Consider the following 26,262-nt stretch of genomic DNA (forward strand, 5'->3'; position numbering starts at 1 on the left):
ATTAAGAATATTTTCTTACAAGGACAAAAATTATATTTTAATCTTAAAAATAACACAACTATCAATTTATTTTAACTTGTTTTAGTACTTTTAATTTCAACATTAAAACAACTTTTATAAAAAATGGTATTAGTTTTAATGTCAATTTACGCCATTGCTCTACTGGACCACTTTGATATGTGACCCATTTTGGACAAGAATTGTTAGCCGCTGGATTAAATGGTTATTATAGGCCAGCACACACTGGATTCCACAACCCTCTCCCACCAATTTCTCTTTCAATCGTTGGCCACTGTGTGTTGTTGTTGGCAAGAGGCTGCCGGAGATTCACCGTGCGCAGCGCAATGCCTTCCCCACGCATGCTACGGAACTGAAACCCAACGCATCCACTCCCCCGCCTCAACAACAAAAATAACTTCTCTCCTCGCTCATTGTACATTGTATGTTGTAAAAAAAAAAAAAAAAATATATATATATATATATATATATATATATATATATATATATTGTAACAATTTGAGGTCTGCGTTGGTGACAACAGTGGTAAGGACGCAATCAGCGAAGAGGTCATTGAGTTAATCCAATGGCTGACAATTCTTGTCCACAGTAGGCTTGACCTCAGTTTTATAGTAACTTCTAAGATCAAAAGAATCTGATACAAACAAAGGCTACCTGAAAGGACGTCAAAAAGCAAAGTCTCTGCAGCTCTACCTTATCAATGAGTTTTGGGGTGAGAGCCAAAATTGTGAAACAGCCTGCAATGTTACAGCATACGCCATCAAAACTTTCCATAAACCTGAACATCACTACAATGTAAAATGTCTAACCTAGAGTGTAACACAGGCGCGCTTATTCTGTCAAATCTAGAAAGAGAATACCAACAAATGTCCAAACATTGATATCGGACTCGAATGCTGTGTGTATTTTAAAAAATTTAATATAGATGAGCTTTATTCAAGACTTAAAACTGAAACTGCATTTGGGGACTGTATCCAAGAGCTTCAAGATTAGCAGCCATAGCCTTGTTCATGGGAGGTGGTCCACACCTTAATATCTGTAAAATAATTAGTTAAGTTGTTATCTTAATGGTGTGTTTGGTTTAGAGGAGAGAAATAAGATAGAAATACAAGAGAGATAATTTGAAAAAGGAGATAAAATGACATGTTATATTGTTTGGTTTAAGAGAAATAGGTGAGAAATAATATTTTTTGTGGGAAAGAAAATCAATTTTTTTTTGTAACTACAACATCGATTCTTTTACCTAAATGTGAGTGGGGGAGATATGGAGTGCGAAAGTTACCTTAATATCTGATGCTGGTGCAGGGAAATCTGTTTGGATCATTTCCTTAGTGACGAATCCAACACCACCGTCCCATATTTCTGGTGGCTGCATGGTATATTTATTCACAACAAAAATGACAACATATTTAGAAGCTAGATGCCATGCTTGTAAATCCTCTAAATTATTGTCTAAGCAACAGCAAAAGAAGAAATAATACCAAGCAAATACAGTTAAAGTGAAACAAAAAGGCATAACGAAATGAAATGGAGCTAGTGGTTAAGAAGAGTTAAGATTGCCTGATTTAGAACATAGTAAACTTTGAATTGATTAGGGAACTTAATGGCAAAGGCATCCAGCTCTTCCTGTAAAAGAAAACATGCAAGATGGATGGAGATGTTGATCAGTACTCCAAGATTGAGAGTTATAAACTATAGCACATTCTTATTTTTTTCATTTTCGTGATCCCTGCACAACTGGATTTTGAAGATATTTCTCTGTTCAATGATCAATATACAAAAGATAAAGGGCATATGTACAGAAAGTCTATATATCTAGTTTACTGTATCATTTGATTAACATCATCCATAAACTGAAAAGTTCATATTAGAATTTCAATGGATGTTACGTTCCATGCAATACCCACTTGATATGGCCACACATCATGTATTGATTGAATAAAATTGTGAAATGAATACAGATGCTATGCATTTGTATAATGCAGCTGCATTTATGACTCATCAAGTAGTTACTAGTTACTACAGCAAAGTCTCCTAACTACTACTAAATTCTATCAGTATAACAAAGTTTATTCTATTTTTAGGAAGAATATAATAAGAGTGATATAAGCGAACTGTCAGCCATTGAGATTGCGTTTGATCGTGGGTGGAGAAAGTTATGGATTGAAAGTGACTCCAAGCTAGCGGTGGAGGCTGTGAATAACACAAGCTTGGTGCCTTGGGAGATTAGAAATCATTGGAAAAACTCTTTGTATTTAGCGAGATCTATGTCTTTTTTGATTGGTCACATTTATCGTGAGGGGAATTCTAGTGCAGACCTTCTAGCCTCTCAGACCACCATCTTAGATGGGTTTTTTTGGCGGGACTCTTGTCCTAGTTTTATTCAGAGAGTTTTTGTAAATGATAGGAATGCTAGACCTAACTTTAGAATTTAGATTTAGGTAGTTTTTCCTTTGTTTTGCCCTTGGGACCGGTCTGGTTCCCCCATGGATGGTCTTTTGTACTTTCATCTTCCTGATTTTATATATTTCAGGGGGCTGCTGGTTTGAGGTTATTGAGGTGCCAACATAGTTGGGATGTCAAGAACCTTTAAGCCGCAGCAACCCACACTTTTTCCTTAAAAGAAAAAACTTTAAATGGGAGAAGTTCGCCAAACCGACTAGGATCTTGGGGATGCCAGGGAGTATATTAGAAAATACTAGCTCCAGAGGTTTAAAAATAGACTGCAAGCTAAGAAGGAGAGAAGAGACTTAAGGGAAGACTGCTTTCAGGGCAAGCACTCAAGGGCCTTCGACATAGATACACAAAGCAAAGGGGATGAAGAATCTCTTGGGAGTATTTAGGCACCTGATTAATAGGACAACAGGTAGTGGGGAGCATGGAGATCTTGGAGACTGAAATGGGTAAGATTTCCCAAGTGAACAGATGATTGCTACTCTGTATCGGTGGATTTTAGTCGTTTCGTGCATGACAGATCCTGACTAGTCACTATGCAATGACATTAGAATTTCAGTTCATCTTTTCAGTCAGTGAGGTAAGTCAACTTCTTAATTTTCCCAATGAATGACATTAGGATGCAATAATTCGCATCCTAGAGTATATTAAAGGAGCTCCAACAACGATCTTTTATACATAGACAAAGATCATAACTCGAGCTGTAGCCTCCTGTAGGATATTTAAATGTTGATTTAGGTAGGCTCTCCCAATGACAAAATGTTACACAATCTTTATTGGTGGCAATCTGGTTTCTTGGAAAAGCAAGAAATAAAGTGAGGCTGCAAGATCTAGTGCAGAAGCAGAGTATTGAGTCACGGCTTCAACTACCTATGAGCTTTGACTCAAAGACCAGATTTAGGAACTCATTTATGATAATTTGAAAGCCTTATATGTTGACTTACATCCGTTCTTTCCCGAGAAAACCAAACATACTAAGATAGATTGTCATTTCCACCAAACCATCGAGAGTTTCTCAAAATAGTATATATGTGATGAACTTGGTACATGCAATTTATATGTTCCAATTTGAAGGACTGTTGCAAGCATGCAACTACAGTAATAATGTAAGTAGGGAAGATTATATAGTCTTTTAACTATGTTAATAAGGGTAACTATATATTTTTGTAATTATTTGTAATCATTCTTGTATTTATAACACCTAATATAAATATTTTCTCCACTGTGTAATTCACACAAGGATTTATTTATATGTCCTCTCATTTCTCTACCTTTCAACAACATTCAATCATGAAAAAAATATTTAGTTAGATTCTACTCTGGACATGCGACTAAACATGAAAACACAACTGCAGTACAAATGTAAACATTCTGGTTTCTACCAAAACAAAGGGCATGCGATGTCAGATAATAGTGCGTAGCCATAGTACAGCATTAGATATAATGATATGAAAGAACATAAAATCATCCCCCTTTTTTTATTAATGTTAGTTTGCATTGAATTCAAACAGGAAGTCACATTTCTTGCAGTGTTCCATGAGATTCACTCATGTTGGCCTACTCAACCAAAGTGCTTAGCATCTACAAGAAAGCGAAAAAGGAATAATTGTATGGGGTACTCATTTATCAATTTGATTGGTCACAGTAATGAATATGGATTAGAAAATTGAGAATATTCTAAACATGTCAAAGGTACATTCCACATGGGAAAATACAAGAATGTATAGAAGATTTACCTTCAAAAGAATGTCATCAAATGTGACATTGGCATATATCAAATTTATGTTGGTTTTGTCCTGTTGGTTTTCTAATATAGCTCTTGTAACCTCAAGAAAAAAGAAATATATATATATATAATTATTGCTAATTCAAAGTTCAAAAATGTAGAAATTGAAAGATCAAAGGAAGACACGGAATCCTTTACTTACACATACTTGAAACATTGGGGTGATGCCAGTGCCACCAGCAATCATACCCAAAGCTCTTACTTGGTTGGGCTGGTACTTAAAACGTCCCTGGAGATATAAGAGTAAGTACATTGCAAATAACTATGCATTAGATGATTATATATTTTTAAAATATAAGAATTTCCTATGCCAAAGAATATTATTGTTGTTAAAGGTATAAAATCGTTCATTAACCTTTACCAACATTGATGGACTTACACATTTTTTGGCATGGCATCAAAACATGGTCCACAATTCAAGGCAAAACAGCTCTAGCATGAGAGTGCATTAAGACTTAAGAGAGATATTAGGTGAAGTTTCACCACACTTTTATATCTCAAGTCACTGGTTTTCTGATAGATACCAACTGGTAAGGGAATAAGGACTAAATTTTATTCAAAGAAACAGAACAGAAATTACATATTATACAGGAAACTGAGTAGACTAGTTAATACATAGGTTTTCCCCAAGATGTTCGAGAGCCTGGTCTCTCCTAGAAAACCCACTCAAAAACTGCCTAACCCCCCCCCCCCCCCCCTTTCCCCCTGCTGTTACTCCAGAATTTATTCTGCAATAACTGCTTAAGGCAGTTACGTATGGTCCTAAAAACACACGCACCTAATTAAAATAACTGCTTGAAATAACTACCATAAACAACAACTGAAACAATTCAGTCCTATTAATAAATCTTAAGTCTTGGCTCTCCTCTTATAATATTTACTTATAAGAGGCCTAACAATACTCCCCCCCAAAAGAGTCACCTTGTCCTCAAGGTGAAAAGAAGGAAATTGGTGCATGATGGTGTCTACTGGTTCCCAAGTGGCTTCAAAGTCTGGGAGGTCAGTCCATTGAATAAGCACCTCGGTAATCCCTGCAGCAATGTTACGCATGGCTTTTACAGCACCCGGTGTTACCTGCAACTCCAACTCCTCCGATAACATAGGTGGTAAAGGTTGAGGATTCACTGAAGGGGAGAGAGCCTTCTTGAGTAAAGAAACATGGAATACCGGGTGGATTTTACTCTCCGGTGGAAGGGCTAACTCAAAAGCAATTGCCCCAATCTGTTTTGTGATTTGGTAAGGACCATAAAAACGTGGACTAAGCTTCTCATTTGTCTTCCTAGCCAATGACCGTAGCCTATATGGCTGTAACTTAAGATACACCCAATCGCCAACATTTAATGGTATTGAACGCCTAGATCGATCAGCATACTTCTTCATTTGATTCTGCGCCTTGGCCAAATTTCCTTTGAGATCATGTAACATTTGGTCCCTGTCATTAGTCATCACGTTTACCTCTTCCACAATTGATGGAATAGTGACTCCTTTCAAAAGATGGGGTGGGTCACAACCATACAAGGCTTTGAAAGGAGTCAATTTCAGAGAGTTGTTGTAGTTGGTGTTAAACCAAAACTCAGCCCAACTTAACCACTTAGGCCATTGTTGAGGTTTAGTCCCTATGAGGCACCGCAGATAAGTCTCCAAGCAACGATTGACCACCTCGGTTTGGCCATCTGTTTGGGGATGGTAAGCAAAGCTAAATTTGAGTCTAGTGCTGGCCAATTTGAACAATTCTGACCAAAAATGGCTGAGAAAAATTTTGTCATGATCCGATACAATCAAAGAAGGGAACCCGTACAATTTAACTATCTCTTTGATAAAAACTTCAGCAACCTCTTTTGCAGTAAAGGGATGGCTAAGTGCAAGGAAATGAGCGTATTTAGTCAATCTATCAACCACTACTAAGATGACATTTTTTCCGTGAGCCCTGGGTAGCCCTTCAATGAAGTCCATGGATATATCAGCTCACACTTGAGTTGCTATAGGCAATGGTTGAAGAAGTCCTGCTGGAGAAAGAGCTTGATATTTATTCATTTGGCATACCTCACATGTAGCTACATGTTGCTGGATGTCTTTCCGCATTCCCTCCCAATAAACAACTTCTGAAATTCGTTTATAGGTTCTAAAGAAACCCGAATGTCCCCCCACAGCCGAATTGTGAAATTCTTGTAACAACAATGGAATTCGAGAAGAGCCTTTGGGAAGCACTAACCGTCCTTTATAAAACAGTTTCTGGTTCTGAAATTTATAGCCCGGATGGGAATTAATATCTTGTATCAGATCATGAATGATTCCTTGGAGCTTAGGATCGTGGTGAATTTCAGTTTCCCAATCTTTTATTTGCTCAAAGTGGACTGAAGACAAAGCTGAAAATGTCATCTTTCTAGAGAGAGCATCAGCCACCCCGTTTTCCTTTCTTGGTATATATTGTATCTCAAAATCCAAACCCATGAGTTTAGAGGTCCACCTGAAATATTCCTCGCCCATTACTCGCTGTTCAGTGAGGAATTTGAGGCTCTTCTGATCAGTTAAAATTATGAAGTGCCTTCCCAACAAGTAGTGCCATTTTTGGACAGCCATCACAATTGCCATTAATTTCCTCTCATATACTGACTTAGTTTGCACCCTATCAGATAAAGTTTGGCTGAGAAAAGCCACAGGTTGCCCTCCTGCATTTGAACTGCTCCTAGCCCTTTGTTGGATGCATCAGTTTCTATAGTAAACGTTTTGAAAAAATCAGGGACTGTCAGAATAGGCAACTCAGCCACCAATTGCTTTAAGTTTTCCAAGGCAGCTTGTGCTTCCTCATTCCATTGAAACTTTTCTTTCTTCAACAATTGAGTCAAAGGTCGGGCTATCTTACCATAGTCCTTAACAAACCTTCTATAGTAACCAGTCAACCCCAAAAATCCCCTCAGAGCCTTAACATCCTTGGGTTTAGGCCAGTCCAACATAGAATCAATTTTCCGAGGGTCTGCTGCCACACCTTCTGCAGAAATGATATGACCCAAATATTCCAATTGAGTTTGGCTAAAAATACATTTTTTTCTTATTAGCAAACAACTGGTTCTCCTTCAACAATGCCAAAACAGCCCGTAAATGCTCCTTATGGTCATCCTCACCTTTGCTGTAAACCAGAATATCGTCAAAGAAAACAAGTACAAATTTCCTCAAATATGGCTTTAGCACCTCGTTCATAAGAGATTGGAAGTTGGAAGGTGCATTGGTGAGTCCAAATGGCATGACAACAAACTCATAATGCCCTTCATGAGTCCGGAAAGCCGTTTTATGAATGTCCTCCTCACGCATCCTGATCTGATGGTAATCGGATCGTAAATCCAACTTTGAAAAAACCACCGCTCCTCCCAATTCATCAAGCAGTTCATCTATAATAGGAATAGGAAACTTATCTGGTATAGTAATCTTAGCCCGATAATCTACACAAAAACGCCATCCACCATCTTTTTTCTTCACCAAGATTATAGGACTAGAATAAGGACTAACACTAGTTCTAATTAGACCAGAGTTAAGCATATCATCTACTAACCTTTCAATTTCATTTTTCTGGTAATGTGGGTACCTATACGGTCTGATGTTGGGAATATTAGACCCTTCCTTCAACCGAATCGCATGATCTTGCCTCCTAGGCGGTGGTAATCCTTTCGGCTCTTGAAAGACTGATTCATACTCTTCCAAACTCGATTCTGTCCAAGCAGGATAAATTGCTGACTCTCTACCTTCCCCTTGCAAGTGACAGTACTTCACCAGGAATCCTTGATATTGATCACTTAGAGTCTTTAGGATAGATTTTAAAGAGGCTACAGCCCTAGTTAAAGCCGAGTCTCCCTTCAATGTGTGGTATCCGTTCGCAACTGGAATTTTAAGAGTTAATTCACGAAAATTTGCTCTTACTTCTCCCAAACTAGCCAACCATTCCATTCCCAACACCACATCTACTCCTCCAAGATCAAAAACATAGAAATCTTGTTGAATTTTTAGACCCTGCATCTCCAATGTCAATTCGGAACATATCCCTTCACAATCTAGCTTTCTCCCATCACCCACCTCCACAGTATAGATGGAGGTTGCATTCATATCTAATTCCTGTTGTTTCACAAACGTGGCTGAAATAAAATTATGAGAGGCTCCACAATCAATAAGTACCATGACTTGTTCCTTCCCAATCTTACCCCACAACTTAATTGTTTTCTTTGATGAAAGACCAGCAATACTACACATAGATAACTGGAGGTCTTTTGGCTCCCCCTCTTCCTCAATTGCATTAGTATCCCCTGCTGTACCCACTTCGTTATCCTCTTCGGTCAACACTAAAACTTGTAACTGTTTGTTGGCACACACATGACCTAGACCAAACTTTTCATCACACCGGAAACACAATCCCTTCCTAGACCTCTCTTGTAACTCCACATCTGTTAACTTTCTAAAGTTTCTTCCTCTGAAGGTATTGGAAACCTTCACTACACTTCCCTCTCCGGTAGAACTTCCAATCCCGAACACATTGGATTGTTGCTTCGCTCCCGGTTCCCACGTCACTGTGCAGTTGCTGTTGTACGTCCTCATTGGCCTGCTCATCGCACTTGTTGGATTTCCCCCCTTGATGGACAACTGGTTTTTCTCATCCACTCAATGTGCACAATCCATTAAATCAGACAAACTTTCTGTTGGATGGAGCTTTAACTCTGTCCTAATTATTTCCTTTAGTCCATTCAAAAAAATTCCTCTCAAGTATGCTGGTTCTGCACTCTTTTTAACGGACCAGCATAGAGTTCAAACTTCTCTCTGTATTCTTCCACTGAGCCTGTTTGTTTGAGACTCAGCAACAATTCAAAAGGACTGTCAACCATGGTGGGTTGGAAATGCCTAATAACCGTTGTCCGAAAATCCTCCCAATTTGGATGGTGCACAGAAAACTCCCACCATTGATACCAAGTCAGCGCTTTCCCTTCCATTGCTACCGTAACCACCTGCAACTTTTCCTCTCCAGACATCCCCTTCAAATCAAAATACCTCTTTACTCTGGTTGTCCAGCCATACGCATCCTCTCCATCAAAAACAGGTATCTCTAACATCCTCCATCTATCCACTTTGTGTCATCCTCCATTGTGACTTCCGTGTGTTTCACCTTGAGGAATTGTGTGGCTGTGTTCGCTGCTCCCTTCTTCCTGTCTTGTACGAATTTCTTGCATTGCGGCCTGCACTTTCCTTAACTGTTCAACACTCTTCTCTATTGTTTCACGCATCGCCAGCAAGCCTTCAAACCCCCTCTCCAATGCCTCCATTCTAGCCTCCATGCTGCGTGTTGACACCATGAATTTGTCTCCAGGAACTTGTTGCTCTGATACCAGTTCATAGATACCAACTGGAAAGGGAATAAGGACTGAATTTTATTCAAAGAAACAGAACAGAAATTACAAATTACACAGGAAACTGAGTAGACTAGTTAATACATAAGTTTCCCCCAAGATGTTCGAGAGCCTGGTCTCTCCCTTCCTGAAAACCCACTCAAAAACTGCCTAACCCCCCCCTGCTGTTACTCCAGAATTTATTCTGCAATAACTGCTTAAGGCAGTTACGTATGGTCCTAAAAACACACACATAATTTATTCTGCAATAACTGCTCAAGGTTGTATGGTCCTAAAAACACACACCTAATTAAAATAACACTGCTTGAAATAACTACCATAAACAACAACTGAAACAATTCAGTCCTATTAATAAATCTTAAGTCTTGGCTCTCCTCTTATAATATTTACTTATAAGAGGCCTAACATTTTCACAATAGGCTTGGACTAATAGCACTACCATAGATTATTGTTATTACAAATAGCAGAACACCAATGTTCTGTATTGAAGTGGTGAATAATATATCGAGGGTACATCTTTCATGTACTTTACTGTGTCAGATCTCTTACGTTTTCCTTTCTCTATCCCCCGATAACACCTTGGTATTTCATCTTTCAAGACATGCATTATCGTGATTTGTGAAAGAGAAGTTTTATATGCTCAACCATACCAATAAATCATAGCTGTGAAAGAACAGATCAGACAAAAAGAAAATGAGCTGCCAGATTATCAACAGTCAATGTATAACATTACTGACCTCACGAGTTGATAAAATTAACTATTTACACGGCACAAAAATGTACTTTATAATACCTATAGTGCTAATTAAGTAGACTCCAGTCATAAAGAAATGTAATAGATTTTACTAAAAGAAAAAGTTGATGACTATTTAGGATTATTTAAGAAATGCAGAGACACCTGTCGGGGTGATGGTGTTGGCAGGCTAGAACTAGGGACTTATACACTAATGATATTTGTGTTGGAAACAATGACAGTAACAAAGTAGTCAGGGCCATTGAGCAGTTAACTTAAAGGTAACGAGTAATGCAGTATAAATGTGACAAAAAAAAAAGAGATTATGGATTCATAATTTTCACAATCACAAATTGTGAAACTCAAATAAGGAGGATCGAGACATAATATCACTTGTTTTAAGGTCTGAAGTATCAAATTACTGATAGTTACACCAATCAATCCATTCAAAAAAAGTTTGTCCAACTTTTACTTGAAAGAAATATTATGCTTCAAGAATTTTGACAAGGAGTATCAAGTCAAGGTAAACTTGCAATTAGGTTAGCAGAGGATACTCATAATTTACTAGAATCAAACTAAAGATCCCCTTACTACCATTGTTATTGTACCAACAATGGAAGAAGATGATCGATGCAGGAGGTAAACAGAAAAATGCTAAAGACTGAATAAGCTGTGGTTTGAGGGGTTGCAAATTCTCATCACCAGAATGGTGGGTGAAGTTATGGGTAAGCAGACTCCCCTAACTTCACCCACCATTCTGGTATAACAACAACCCTTATTTATACAAATTAATAAAAATCCCTATTCCTTGTTCATGTGCATCTTCTTCCTATTGTATACTTGGGAAATAGGAAGTCTAACATATGTTTACAATAATCAAGAGCAACAACATCTTTAATTATCAATTTGACCACTTAATTACAGCACAGCCAAAACTTGGTAATAAATTAGTTGTCAAAAAGTATTAGAAGCTAATCAAATAACATTAATGATAAATTATTTAGACAAACATAGGACTAGGGAAGTAATGTTAGAACCTTTGGTCCCTTCACAGCCATGTAATCACCTTCACGCATCTCCCTAAAGTGATGAGACATCCGTCCTTGTGGATACATCTAATTATTATACAAACAATACAGGTAGCAAAAGTCAATATCTATAGTTAAAAATAATAAATTGACAATAATCAAACACTGAGAAAAAAAAAAAAATAGTGGCAAATAACCTTCACAACCAATTCAAAGTATCCAACATCAGTATCCAATGTTGTAGGAGTATATGGTTTCACAACTTCTTCACCAAGACTATCCTTCCCTCTGAATAGAAGACCAAAGACATTCAAGATGAATAATGCATTATAATGCACCAAGGTGTATTCATTGAGTGTGATAATGTGATATAGTAACTCAATAAACTCATTGTGGTGTCCAATAGGAAATAAAGCACTAAAATGACATTAAGCACTAATAATATTATCAAATGAATTGGAAAAGAGAAATAAAGCAATATAAACCTGCAGCTGATATGTTGTCCAATAGGAAGTCCCAACACTGACTTAGGAGTAGGAAGATCAAATCGGAACGTGGCAACATTATGGCTGAGTTGAGTGCGTTTAACAAGTTTAAATTCTTTGAAGTTCTCAGGATCCAAGCACCCTACCACGAAATACAGAACCTGTATTTATTCTCAAGAACAAAAACCCCTCCCATTATGCTAGTTATTCAGAAGAAGATGGTAACAAAATGATAAAAATCCCAACTTAACTTTGATATCATGAAAGAATCAACAATATTTTTCAAATAATCCATCTGATCTTATATATAAGACCCAAGTACCTAATTTATCACAATTAAGAAAAATGATTATTTTAGTTCATAACAATAAATTTATCTTAAATTTATAATTTTTCCAAAACTATTCTTGTCATTAATACTCTTTTCACTTTTAATTGTTTGTCAATACATTCTTTCAATTTTAATTAGAGACATTTCTAGTCTAAAAATAATTAATATAAGAAATATTATAAATTGATTCTTATAAAAAAAAAAAATATCATTTCAAATTTGGGTCTTCTAAATAATATCGGAGGGAGGATAAGTTAAGCTACATGCAAATAAATAAAAAAGAGCTAACATGCAAGCTTTAAGTTTCTGCACACATAGGAGAACAGTACAAATTGAATTGGCATGTTATCAGCAAATAAAATCCAATAAATCTATAATTAGGTCAATTAAAAATGTCCCTTTATGCATAGACCCACCCAAAAGCATGGGTAATTACTAGGTGAAAGCTCATGAATGCATAGACCTACCACCTACTTTATGCTAAAATTCAATAGTTAATCATAAGAGGGTAACAAAAAGATAAGCATCCCAACTTAACTTTGATATCATGCAAAAAAACCAACATTTCAATTATATGTTAAGCTACCAGACAACAAATAAATTAAAAAAATAAAAAGTAAAAAAGAGCTACTTTTAAGTTTCTACACACAGTAGAACAGTACAAATAAAATAGGCATGCTATCGGCCAATGAAATGCAATAAATCTTTAATCAAGTCAATTAAAAATGTCCCTTTCTGTTTTCTTCCCTACATGGGGTACTATTTTTGGAAATATTTTCTGCATTCACAAAATCCCATTAAAAAAAAAAAATCTTATCGACAAATCATTTTGGCACACCCACATGCAATTGTTTTAGGACCCATATCGAAAGAAACCAAAACAAACAACTCAACCCCTTTCGAAAGGAATCAATTTATTGGTGGCAATGAAAAAAAATCCAAAACAGAAAAAAAAAGACAAAAGCAAAACCTTTTGGCTTCTTGGTGACGTAGTAATAGTAAGCGGTGCCACCAACAATGGCAACAAGAGCAACTGCCATGCTTATCATCTCTACCCTGTGACTCTGCGAAAATTCCATTTTTGAGATCTGGGATTTTTTCCAACGATGATAAATGGGTTCTTCTTTCTTCTTTTGGTCGAAAGCTTATTATTGGTTTTTGGTCAAAATGGTTGCAACTTGCAATGATGAAAATTTATATGCCTTGTAGCAACAATACAAGTTGCTTGCTTGCTTGCGTGCGCCATCTCTCTCTCGCATCAAGCTTTATATTATTCTCTTTAAATGGATTTTATTAATTACACTCTTGGTTGGGAATTGGGATAAACTGTCACTTTAATTGCTCAACTTTTAATAAATGTTAAATTTAGTTGCTTCAATTTATAATTTTATAAAAGTTTTAATTTGATCTATAATATTTTAAAAAAAATATTATTTATTTAAATCATTGATGTCACCTAAAATATAATAAAACAATAAAGTAAATAATATTTTTTTTTATTAAACTAGGGGTTAAAATAAAAAGGAGGGCGTTACTTGAGACATCCAACAATTTTGTTGGGGCACCAGCAACGTTGGTGAAAGGGCTAAAATGTCCTTCATTATTTTGTTATAAAAGGTTAAAGTGACTTGTCCATACGAGTCATTATTCATTTTTCTCTCGCACCGCTTTCTTCTTCTTCTACCTTGGTTCTTCGTCTTCCTCTTTTTTCTGGCACTCCTTGTTCATCTTCGTCTTTCCTCCAGTGCTGCTTGATCTTCCTCTTTCCTCCATATCTTCGTTGTTGCTACTGCATTGTTCGTGGTAATTGGTTGTTGCTACTGCATTGTTGTTGGTGATCCTTTCATTTCGTCTTCTTGGTGGGTCGTGGTCCGTTGTTGGTGATTGTTCTTCCTTTCATTTCTTTTGTCGCCATTGAGGTTAGTATTCTCCTTCTCCATATGTTTGTGCCATGTAATGTTGTGTGTTGATTTCTATTGTGGCTACTTCGATTTGTTGTTGTTTGAAGTGCATCAATGGTGGAAACAAATTTTTTTTCGAAATAAAAACCCATATGGATTGATAATCCGTATGGTTCATACGGATTACGGATTAATGATCCTTATGATTTTTTTTTCTTTTATATTGCTTTGTAGTGTGGTTATGTTTTGTAATATTTTTTGAAATTTGATAATGTATTGATTTTTTATCATTTATATTCTTATTTGGTCAATGTTATTTTTTATATAATGTTTTTTATTATGCTGCGTGGGGTTATTTTTATTATGCTGTATGAATTAGTTTTTGTGATTTATTTGTTATGTATATTAATATAAGATCAGAGTAGATTAGATTTCCAAAACTAAGATTAAGATTAGATTAGATTTCAAAAACTAAGACTAAGATTAGATTAGATTTCCAAAAGTAATACTAGATTAGTTTTCCCAAAATATTAAATTAAAATATTGTAATATTATATTTGTTTAACGTTAAAAAATTGAAACAAATAATTAAATTTGCTAGTTATGAAAAAATATTGAAATGATAAAAAATATTTAAAACAATTTAAATTTGTTAGTTATAAAAATAATCAAAACAAATATAAAATTTGCTAGTTATAAAATTTTAAATTATTTTAACTTGTTATACACACTATTGAAACAAATATTTGGAATGTATAACAAAGTTGTAAGTTATAAAAAATAACTGAAATAAAATTTTTAAATATATTAAATTTTTTAGTTATAAATAATATTGTCATAAAAATTTAAAAGATTTCAAAATTGTTAGTTAGTTTTTAAAAATTAATTGAAACGAAAATGTATATGAAAATTTTGATGAAACAAAAATTTTAATTTTAAAATATGATTGAAATAAAATTTTAGAATATATTATTTTATTAGTTATAAAAAATATTGAAACCAAAATTTAAAATTTTTACAAATAATATAATTCAATTTTGTTAGTTTGATAAATTTTTTGAACAAACATTGAAAATAATTTAATTTTGTTAGTTTTACAAAAGCTTGGAACAAATATTTAAAATAAAAAAATTGTTAGTTAGTTTAAAACAAATGTTGAAACAAATATTTAAAATAATTTTAAAATGTTAGCTAGATTAAAAGAATTATTGAAACAAATGTTTAAAATAATTTAATATTGTTAGTCAGTTTAAAACAATTGTTGAAATAAATATTTAAAATTTATTTTAAAACAATTATTGAAACAAATATTTAAAATAATTAAAAATTGTTTGTTAGTTTAAAACGATTGTTGAAACAAAAATACACAATAATTTTAATAATATTGTGCAGCGGTTAGAACTAGAGGTCTTGGTCGTGCTTTAGGCAGAGCAATAGGAAAAGTCCTGGGAGGAGACAAGCGAGTGATAATGATAATGATGGCCCCAGCGGCGAAGACCTACCGCATTGCTCGCAAGCAGCGACAGCAAGAGCGTGTTGTTGAGGATTCTCCTACGGCTACAGAGGAATTGTACGAAGAGCAGCAAGAAGCACCTGTTGAGGATCGTTCTACTGATGTTGAGGGTTTTCTAGGCGGATCCCATGACACATCAGTTCTGAGAGATTATGAAAATCATATTGCTATCAGAATATGGAATGGAGAGGTTTGTATTTTTTAAAAAACAAAAAACACGTAATTTACAACTTAATAATATTTTTACATGGTCAATATTAATATTTGCAGGAACGTCCTGAGTTGAAGTTATCTTCCCATGAAAGGAAGATGGCTAAGTTCAGGAGGTTGGCTCTAGAGATTGAAGGCCTTGTGGCTGTTAGCGGACTAAGTCCTGTGATCGCATGTTCCCTAGATACGGGCGATCGAAGACTAATGTTCGCTTTTGTGGAACGTTGGCATAAGGAAACTAGTAGTTTCCATTTGCCCGTCGGAGAGGTGACTATCACCTTGGATGACGTGGCATTGTTGCTACATTTGCCTATCGTAGGAGCATTCCACAGCTTTGAGCAACTTCATGTCGGTGATGCTGTCGAGATGTTGGTTGAATTACTCGAGGTTAGCGCTACAAAGGCGAGAGCTAAGACGATTCAATGTCATGGCTCTTATGTTCGACTGTCGTGGCTACAAGACGTGTATCAAATGAAGATCAATGCATGTCACTAGATTGTAGTAGCACAAGCATAGTTGTTGCATCTGCTTGGATGCACACTCTTTGCTAACAAGAGTGCCACACACGTGCACGTGGTATTCTTGGATGCACTATGTGACTTGACGCAGAGTGCGACTTATGCTTGGGGCGCTGCTGCACTTGTGCACATGTATGATAATTTAAATGAGGTGTCGAAAAGCACGGCGAGGCAGCTTGCAGGATATATCACCCCGTTACAGGTTAGTTAACATGTTACAAAAAATATTTTTCATCGGCGTTGATTATTATATTTTGTCATGTATTTTAATGAATATGTTTGCAAAATATATTTAGTGTTGGATCTACAAGCATTTTTCGTCTGTTGGCTCTGCCCTAGCTGCCGAGGATTATGATGAGAGGAGATCATGCACATGCCAATGGATCTCTGGCAAGGCATTGCCCGTGTCGACATATCACAGGTGTCTGGACAGACTAACCCCTGACGTAGTGTGTTGGATTCCATATGGTGATCATCGCTCATTTAGAGAATTTGAGGTCATCACGTTTTTCGGCCATCTCAGATGGGGTCCCTTGACGGTCATTCACTGACCAGAGAAGGTGGTACGACAGTTTGGATACATCCAGACTATTCCGCCACATCTTGCTACGCCTTCAGTTTCTTTTGAAGAGATGGACGATAGATGGATGCAATTCAGTGACTACATTGCACCTGTAGGAAAAATTTGTGTAGTGTCTGGCCAGTGTTCGCCATATTACATGGATTGGTTCTACATGATATCACACCTATTCATGAGTTCGACACAGCTAGGGGATCCTCCTAGAGTTTCGCTGGTTCAGCAATATGACACATTTGTTGAACCAGATGTGCATCAACAACCGGTGGCGGCAGCGACACTTAATAAGGCAGACGCTGATGTGCATCATCTTGGACATGCAGTGGTAATTTATTTTTTTTGGTATTTTGTGTTTGTTGTTTTCTTTTCTTTTCTTTTTTTTACTATCAATTGTTATGTTTGTTTTGTGGAAGCAATGTTTTCCAAGTTTATTTTGATGATGCCAAAAACTCAAGTCAAGAATCAAGAGTCAAGCAAGTTTCAAGAATCAAAGAGTTGTTCAATCAAAGCAAGTTTCAAGAATCAAGATTAAAAGTGAAGATTCAAGAGAAGACTCAATTAAGATAAGTATTAAAAGAGTTTTTCAAAATATTGAATAGCACAATTTTGTTCAAGAGAATTTTTCAAAGAAAAATATTTTGCCAAGAGTTTTACTCTCTCGTAATCGATTACCATAAGGCAGTAATCGATTACCAGTAGCCAACATTCTTTTCAAACTAATTTACAAAGCTGTAATCGATTACCATAAGCATGTAATCAATTACCAATGTTTTAAAACGTTAGATTTCAAATTTCAAGAGTCACAACTTGTGATAAAATAGTTTCAAACTTGTGTTATCGATTACACAATATATGTAATCGATTACCAGTGTTTCTAACCATTTTGATTTTCAAATTTAAACATGAAGAGTCACATCTGTTGATGTGTAATCGATTACACTATGATGGTAATCGATTACTAGTGACTTATTTTGAAAAATAAATTACCAAAAGTCACAATTCTTAAAGTGACTTGTTTCTGAAGATTTTTTCAAAAGTCACAACCTTTAAGTGACTAGTTTTCAAAAAGACTTACAACTTTTAAAGTGACTAGTTTTTCAAAAGAGTCACAACTTTTAAAGTGACTAGTTTTAAAGAAATTGCCAAGAGTCACAAACTTTAACTTGAGTCATCAAATGATTATAAATGTGACCATGGCACGAATTTCAAAGAGAGATTCCTTTCATTCAAAAAGAGAACTTTCAAATTTCTTTCATTCATTCAAAGCATTCTTCTAAGAGTTTTTGTTCAATACTTTCTTTATTCAAGAAAAGTTCATTGGCCAAAAACTTGTGCTATTCTTTTTCTTCATTCCCTCTTCCTCTTGCCAAAAGATTCAAAGGACTAACCGCCTGAGAATTCTTTTGATTCTTCCTCTTCCCTTTAAACAAAAGATTTCAAAGGACTAACCGCCTGAGATATCTTTTGTTTCCCCTTACAAAGATTCAAGGGACTAACCGTCTAAGAATTCTTTGTCTTAATACATTGGAGGGTACATCTTTTGTGGTACAAGTAAAGCGTACATCTACTTGGGTTGTAATACTGAGAACAAGAGAGGGTACATCTCTTGTGGATCAGTTCAAGTGGAGGGTACATCCACTTGGTTGTTCAAAGAGAACAAGGGAGGGTACATCCCTTGTGGATCTTTGCTTGTAAAGGATTTTACAAGGTTATTGGAAATCTCAAGAACCAGTGGTTGCTTGGGGACTGGATGTAGGCACGGGTTGTTGCCGAACCAGTATAAAAACTTGTGTTTGTTTTCTTCTTCCCTACACTCTTTACTTTTCCGCTGTGTACTTTTTATTTTCGTTTTACTTTTGTCTAAGTTATTGTTTCTGTTCTTTACTTTCTCATAACTTAGTAGTAAAGCCTAATTGAATCTAGTAATATTAAGAAGGATAAATTTTTAATTAGTCAAGACACATTAATAATTATTTCAACCCCTCCCCTTCTTAATTATTCTGAGGCCACTTGATCCAACATGTTTTTTTCACTTGCTAGGATGCTTTTGCGGCAATTGTTGATAAGTTGAAGAGGCTACTAAACCAGAGGATCCTGACCAATGGAACAAAAGCCTATATTGTTGCTGAAGAGTGTGTGGGCATCACAAGAAGATTCATTCGCCAACCAGTATTAGCTCACAGATCAAGGCATAGGAGGCGGACGAACGTTCATTGAAGTTGTTGTTTTTTATTTGCGCTATACATGTTATTTGTTATTTTTTAGATAATATATTTTTTTCGTACACATTAGTTAAAAATTAGGACATTGTGAATGATTGTGTTGTGTAGATAGTTTTGACTGGTTTGCATGTTTGATATGCCTTTCAAAGGCTCAAAAATAGAGGAGAAAACGAACTTCGCTTTCTGCATTTTTTTGGAAAACGCGATGAATTCACTAAGCGTGCATGTTGCGCTAAGCGAGTTCGTCAATATTGCTGGAATATATGCATTTTCAGACGAACTCGCTAAGCACACCTACTGCGCTAAGCGAGTTCATCTTTTGGGGATGAACATTCATCTTCCTAATGAGATACCTGTGGCTAAGCGGGGCTGATTCGCTCAGCCCAGGTAACTTAGTCAATTTTTTGTTGAAGTAGCCTATCTGGGCTAAGCTCATTTCGTTGCGACAACCATTGGGTTAAGCGAGCCTAGCTCGCTAAGTCCACATACTTAGTGAAATTTCTGAAATTCATGGTGCCGTTAAGCGCAACCCCGCTGAGCTTAGCGCATATCTTTTGCGGTCTTGATTCGGCTAAAGCGCACCCTGTTGCACTAAGTCGAAGTGTTATATTTCTGAGTGTGCGCTAAGCGAGCTATATCCTGCTAAGCACCCATCATCAATTTCAGCAACTTGAATAAATGTAGTCTAAGGTGAATTTTGAGTTCTTTTCATTACAGATGGCATCGAGAAAAAGGAAAACCAGGGCCAAAGTAGATGACATCCCTTCATCATCTACTCCAGCGCCTCCGTCTGCATCAGCAGGACCAGATGCCCAAAGCTCCCAAATGACAACCACTATGCTGCAAAGCTTATTCTAGGGACAGGTTATTATTATGTAAAGCCATGGTGAAGTATACAAGCCAATTGTATGAATGCGGACATGATGAAGGCCATGGTTGTATATACAAGCCAATTGACCAAAAAGCTTACCTTGAATTATAATTGTATCCTTTGCACCCTTTGTGAGCTAAATTACATTTTCAAAATTGAACCCTAAACTTGAATGAATATCTCCAGATACCTTGCTTAGATTCTAGGAGAGCAGATGGTTTAAGGCAATTTGCCCCAAATTTGGGGGAGTTAACCGGGATATAAAGTGGAAGGCCAAGCACATCAGCACACACAACAAATAAGTTGTGTTAAAAAAAAGAGAGAAGCAATCAAAGAAAGTATGTGTTGTTGTAATAAGGTCAAATACAAGTTAAAGTGAAAGGCTAGTGAGTAAGCTAATTGCATTGAAAAGACTACTTGGATAAGTCTGGGATTTGTGCTCTCTTAGAATCTAAGCCTTTGAATCCTAGAAAAACCAATTATTTTTGTAGCCAAGACTCACTACAAGCCTGTGAAAGTCCTTCCGATTCTGTTTATGCATTTATGACTTTATGGCTTGAGATGAAGTTCAAAGATTGGACCTCTTGCTAGTTGTTGTTGATGAATAGCTTAAACACTTGTGTTTGAGTGAAACAGTAGCCGTGAGACTGTGGTTTAAGTTACTTTCCTTGATATTTGTCTTATGCCTAACTTCAATTAATTGTGGACATACATCATGTTCTTCTCTTTGAATAACTACATGCTTTGTGAAAGACAATTGATGAGAGCATTTTGCTTCATTCTATTATCATGCAATCAATAGTTTTTGTTGCATACACCTTTGTACATAGTCACTGCATATTCTTGTCACTTGGGGATTAGTGAGTTGTTCTTTATTTGCTTGAGGACAAGCAAAACTATAAATTTGGGGGAGTTGTTAGTCGATGAATATGACTAACTTTTGTGTAAGAAATCTGTGAAAATTGTATCTAACTCCTCCCATTTATGGTTATTTTGTAGTGTTGTAATTACTTTTTGTTAAATATAGGTAATAAGTACTTAGTACTCCCATTTTGTGTATTTAATAATCATTTCCATTCAATTTCAGGTTAATTAGGTAAGTTTGTGAAGTGCTGATTTTTAGCTTCTTGCTAAACCAATTTGCCGGTTTAGCGAGACATCCGCTGAGTGCACCACTCTTGTGGCTGAGTGCACCACTCCTGCGGCTGAGCGCGAGGAATAATTTGGAAGAAGGATGAGCTGGACACACATGCTAAGCGAGGGCTCATCCCGCTAAGCGCACCGCTTGCATGCATCTGCTAAGCGAGAAGACGCGCACTAAGCCGAAATTCACTTATGCGCGCTAAGCGAGCCAGAGTTGCGCTAAGCGTGCAAGCACCAACAAGGCCACCTATTTAAGCCTGAAATCAGAAATGGAGGGGGAGTTTGGGAAATTCTTGAAGCTTTTGCATGTTTAGAGATTTCTAGAGAGAGAAAGATCCAAGTTCCAGAGAGTTTTGAGAACTTTTGCTGTGCGAAGACTGGCAGAGAATTGAGCTTGAAGAGGACACCATACTGAGAGCATGAGATGAGTTTGTGAGTGATTGTGAGGTTTTAGAGGTGGAGGAGACATCCCCACTACTTGTATTTCTTCAATCCTTCATTTTTCTCTTCTCTTTGTTGTAAAGGAAGCTTCTCAGATATGGAGAGCTAAATCCTCTGTTGGTTCTTCCTTGTAGGTACTTGATGTAAATACCTTTTTATATATTTAATGATGTTTTGTGTGTTCTCTGTGCTATCAGTACGTCATTTTAGCATGCTTTTTCCTTGATCACGTAGATGCACGCTTTGTTAGGATCATTCAACAGTGGAAACTCATCTGATTCTTAAAACTTGATAGGACATGAATAGTTTATTGCATTATCACGAGGGATCGGGGTATGGTAACCTAGTTGTTTGTATGTTTGTCTTAATGAGATTTTGATCAAGTTTATTCCAACAAGAGGGATCTGAGGACGATGCTTGATCAGGATTAGGCTAGACTATCACGAGGGATCGAGGTTTAACATTTCAGGAGACACCATAGAACACGTGAGCATTGTTAAGTAGAGAACATCCTTATAACATCAGGCACCTAATAGGAAGACCAACACGTTGTCTACTTGTCTTTACACATCATTACTCACGTGATTTTCCTTTTTAATAGTTAGTTTACATACCTGTTCATAGTCCACACATATCTTTTCATACAAGACACCTATTCACTGAATATAGCTTTACCAAGTAACACAAGTTTCCTGAGAGTTCGATACTCGGTTCTTACCATTTTATACTACTTGCGCGATCTGGTGCACTTGCTGGGTTCGATCAATCTCTCTAGAGTAGCAGCCTCCTGCCTTACCTGTGCCCTGCTTGCCTAAAAAATGAATGGCTCAGGGATGGTGGCCTCAGATGATGCATCTTGTACCTGTTGAGGTACTTGAGCACTAGGACCCTCACCTTCTCTCACAACAGAAGGCAAGGTTCCAGGCCAGGATACCTTCTCAATGAACTGCTCTATTGACAAAATTGACCCTGGAGGAGCTATCACCTGTAAGCTCTGCAGTAATAAAATTTGTCCCTGATGAATACTCTGAAGCATGGCTTCAAAGCGCTGAGAGTCCTGAGTAGATGAGCCTAGAGGAGCTGGTGTAGGAGTAGCAGAAGTGGAAGGAGCTGGTAGAGTAGAAGAAGAAGGAACATCAGCTGGTCTCACCCTTGCCTTCCTCGCCCCTCTAAAGTTAACTGTTAGATCATCCATATTCCAACAGTTTTTCTTAATGTAGGCCAAGTTAATGGCCGGGCTTAGGCTCTCATAAGTTAGACTGTTAGAGGTAACTCCTCTAGCTCTGCATAGGGCAGTGATCAAGGCTGGAGATCCGAGCCTAGCGGAGTTACTCTGAGCAATAGAAGAAATCTGACCTGAGATAAGGGCTCCGATGTTCATGTCCATGTTAGTCACCAAGCCATAGACCAACCTAGCTCTATCCATATTTAGATCTGAGGTGTGGGATGTGGGAGCTAGGTTGGAGTAAGAGAAGACACTCTATGTCTGGGCCAGTGTCGTCAAATCTTTTTTGAGAAGCTTCCATGGCTGGCCCTCAACATTCAAAACAAACCCTTTGCGGGGAATACAAAGCCTAGCTTCAATCTCCTAAGGATTAGTCATCAACCTGCAAAATCTAGAGTAGGTGGGTAAACATTCCCCCTCCTCCAATACCATTGGTGTCTGAAGGAACTCATTTAGCCTGTCTGCATCTATTTGATCAGGTGTCCTCGTACTCTGGCTTGCTTGGATGCTTGCTCCTCTATGGTGTATAAATTAGCATAAAACTCCTTCACCATAGTTACATCTATGCTACCATCTTGGAGATTGGTGAGGCGTTTGTGTAGATTATGCCTCTCCAATTCCACTTTAAACTCGTCAAACTCAGTATGATAAATCTGCACATTTCTCTCCGAAAGGATATTCCGGCTGAGAATTTTATCGGTGTATCTATTCCAAGCGTCCAAAGAATGGAATCGCCTGGTATCATACTAAGCTTGAGGTCTGGAAGCAGTGCTTTTCCTCTTCCTGGATGCCATCTACAATAAAAAGAACCCATCAGTTTATTAGACCAGAAGTTATCAAGATTAAAATAGAAAATAGAAACTAAAATTGGCAACATGCGCTTAGCGAGACACAGCTCGCTTAGCGCGCCTTAGGAAAAACAACACACTAGCTTAGCGCAATAGGGTTGCGCTTAGCCAGTCATGACAAAAATTTTCTCTGCATAATTGGCTTAGCGAGATAGGCACTCGCTTAGTGCCGAGCACTTTTATTTCAAACAATGGCTTAGCGAGCAGTGCTAGCTTAGCCTTATGCATGTCGCAACGAATAGCGCTTAGCCTATGGGGCGACACTTAGCGTGAGCAACACTTCCAAAAATTTGACTAAGTTAAATGGGCTTAGGGACTAGGCTCGCTTAGCCCAACCTCTATCGCAATGAATAGCGCTTAGCTGGGCTAGGCGCGGCTTAGCGTGAGGCAGTCAACAAAAAAATCTGTCTAAGGTACCTGTGCTTAGCAAGACAGCACTCGCTTAGCCACAGGTTTGTCATAAATGATCTGTACAATGGCTTAGCGCACACGGCAGTCGCTTAGCCGCGATGTTCATAATGAAGATGAACATTAAACAACCTGGTTGAACTCGCTTAGCGCATGCATGCTAGATAAGCGAGCTAATCTGGAAATGTATATGTTCAAGGCTTAATTGATGAACTCGCTTAGTGCACCAGTCGCGCTTAGCGAGTTCGTCTCATTTTCCAGAAAAAACACAGATGAGGAAGTCTTTTGACTTCCTCTTTTAGGCCTCTAATAGGCCCCTATCAGACATGCAACACAATCAAAATTATCTACCCTTAACAAATTCTAAAAAAGTCCTAACTTTTATCTATTCTACTTACAATCTAAACCTAAAAATCAAATTGCTAACTTAATGTCTTCTATCCTAAGGTATTAACAAAAGAAGAAGCATAAATGAAGTTGGAAGCTTACTTGGATCGAAGATGCTTCGTGAAGATTCGGTGAAGGACGCAAAATGAGCACAAAAATGCAATGCGAAATTTTCAGAAGAAAGAGGTTGCAGGAAAAGCTTTTCAGATTTTTGGGGTAAGTGTGAGTGTAACTACTGTTGCACTTCACTTAACCATGTTTCGAGTAACTCGCTTAGCAAGATAATCCACTAAGCGAGAGAGGTGTTTGGCTTTCTGCCTCCTCTCTTGGCAAGCCGACATGGGCCCATTTAAAATTCAATTTTTTTGAACTGCGCTCAGCGCAAAGCACTGCGCTAAGCGAATTGTGCAGATAAGAAAACCTGCAACTCTCGATAAGTCACACTCATGGTCGGCTTAGCGAACATACTGCATTCTGCATACAGAGGGGCATGCGCTTTGCGAGTGGTTGCTAGCTTAACGCTATCCAGGCCGCAAGGAATTTTGCTTAGCGCAAATGGGTTGCGCTTAGCTCAATTAAACCAGTGATTTGGCCGCAAAGAATAGGGCTTAGCACAAGTGCACCGCGCTTAGCAAGTAAACATGACGCACTTAGCGACTGTACTCTTGCTTAGCCCAATTCTTTTCGAATTGAAATGGGCTAAGCTCGCCCATTGCTAGCTTAGCGAGCCAATCACCTTGAGATGTAGTGGTTTGAGAGCTTAGCGCAGGCTAACCTCGCTTAGCGAAATAAGGAGATGCGCTCAGCGCATGATATGCGCTTAGCGAGTGGACTGTTTTCATGAAAATGTTTTTAAGTTATTTTCAGTCCACTTTCTCAAAACATTTAAAACAACCCCCCAATATCTATGACTCATTATAAGCTGATATCCTCCTTTTTCAATGATCACAAAGCAAACTCCAACTCATGCAATGCATGAAAAACAAAATGAAAGGAATAAGAGCTGGGTTGCCTCCTTGGAAGCGCTCTTTTAACGTTATTAGCTTGACGCATATACCTCAATGAGTGATATCAAATTTGGCGCATATACATTTTGTTCTGACACAGGCTTGTCTTCTACAAATAAATCAAAATCAATTCTTTGATCTTCAAAGCCCATTTCCAGTTTCTTTCTTCCCATGTCAACTACATAGCTTGTAGTTAACATAAATGGCCTTCCCAAGATTATGGGAATGTCATTATCTTCATAGATATCCATTACAACAAAGTTTGCTGGGAAGATAAAATGTTTCACTCTGACCAAAACATCTTCAATTACTCCGTATGGTCTGGTAATGGAGCAATCAACCAACTGTAGAGTCATTCTAGTGGGCATGATTTCCAACTCTCCCAGTCTTCTGCACATGGAGAGTGACATTAGATTGATACTGGCTCCCAAGTCAATGAGAGCTTTTCCCACTGTGACTTCACCTATTGAGCAAGGAATGGTCACACTCCCAGGGTCTTTGTGCTTTGGTGGAAGAATTTTCTGAAACACAGCACTGCAATTACCCTCCACAACTATATTTTCCTGGTGAATGTACTTATGCTTCCTTGTCAACATGTCTTTTAAAAACTTTGAGTAGAGTGGCATTTGTTGCAAAGCTTCTCCAAATGGCATAGTCATTTCCAGTTTCTTGAAAATATCTAGGAATCTCGCCAGGTGGCGTTCCTTATCTTTCTTGGAAGGTACTGAAGGATATGGCACTTCCTTCCCCTCATCTGAAGCTATTTCTTTTT

At 37.3% G+C, this 26,262-nt stretch overlaps 2 protein-coding genes across 5 annotated transcripts; one reads left to right on the forward strand and one right to left on the reverse strand.

Moving 5' to 3' along the window:
• Nucleotides 1–678: 678 nt before the first annotated feature.
• Nucleotides 679–13,455, reverse strand: LOC114403255 (NADH--cytochrome b5 reductase 1-like). Of its 4 annotated transcripts, none has more exons than XM_028366087.1 (9): nucleotides 13,190–13,455; nucleotides 11,889–12,030; nucleotides 11,601–11,691; nucleotides 11,413–11,490; nucleotides 4,401–4,487; nucleotides 4,209–4,298; nucleotides 1,579–1,644; nucleotides 1,301–1,387; nucleotides 679–1,054 (listed from the first exon to the last, which is right to left on the reverse strand). In XM_028366087.1, exons 1-9 carry the CDS (start codon nucleotides 13,296–13,298, stop codon nucleotides 962–964), a joined length of 843 nt encoding a protein of 280 aa, XP_028221888.1. In that variant the 5' UTR covers nucleotides 13,299–13,455; the 3' UTR covers nucleotides 679–961. The 4 variants fall into 4 exon arrangements, with proteins under 4 accessions (XP_028221888.1, XP_028221889.1, XP_028221891.1 ...); XM_028366088.1 differs by having other exon boundaries at nucleotides 4,407–4,487; nucleotides 13,190–13,453; XM_028366090.1 differs by lacking the exon at nucleotides 4,209–4,298 and having other exon boundaries at nucleotides 4,407–4,487.
• A 2,143-nt stretch (nucleotides 13,456–15,598) lies between these two features.
• Nucleotides 15,599–16,912, forward strand: LOC114401886 (protein MAIN-LIKE 2-like). The gene is made up of 4 exons (XM_028364466.1): nucleotides 15,599–15,823; nucleotides 15,904–16,230; nucleotides 16,453–16,563; nucleotides 16,658–16,912. The coding sequence occupies exons 1-4, from the start codon at nucleotides 15,599–15,601 to the stop codon at nucleotides 16,910–16,912; spliced, it is 918 nt and encodes a 305-aa protein (XP_028220267.1).
• The last annotated feature ends 9,350 nt before the right edge of the window (nucleotides 16,913–26,262 follow it).

The sequence above is a fragment of the Glycine soja genome, chromosome 20 (assembly GCF_004193775.1).
Source record: "Glycine soja cultivar W05 chromosome 20, ASM419377v2, whole genome shotgun sequence".
Classification (NCBI taxonomy): domain Eukaryota; kingdom Viridiplantae; phylum Streptophyta; class Magnoliopsida; order Fabales; family Fabaceae; genus Glycine; species Glycine soja.

Bases quoted from the DNA above. Each gene is read 5' to 3' on its own strand.
- LOC114403255 (XM_028366087.1), bottom strand. From the start codon at position 13,298: ATGGAATTTTCGCAGAGTCACAGGGTAGAGATGATAAGCATGGCAGTT. The intron at 4,488-11,412 runs GTTCTAACATTA...TTATATCTCCAG, and splicing joins TGGCTGTGAAGGGACCAAAG to GGACGTTTTAAGTACCAGCC. The intron at 4,299-4,400 runs GTAAGTAAAGGA...TTTTTTCTTGAG, and splicing joins CCCCAATGTTTCAAGTATGT to GTTACAAGAGCTATATTAGA.
- LOC114401886 (XM_028364466.1), top strand. From the start codon at position 15,599: ATGGCCCCAGCGGCGAAGACCTACCGCATTGCTCGCAAGCAGCGACAG. The intron at 15,824-15,903 runs GTTTGTATTTTT...TAATATTTGCAG, and splicing joins TCAGAATATGGAATGGAGAG to GAACGTCCTGAGTTGAAGTT. The intron at 16,231-16,452 runs GTTAGCGCTACA...GACTTGACGCAG, and splicing joins TGTTGGTTGAATTACTCGAG to AGTGCGACTTATGCTTGGGG.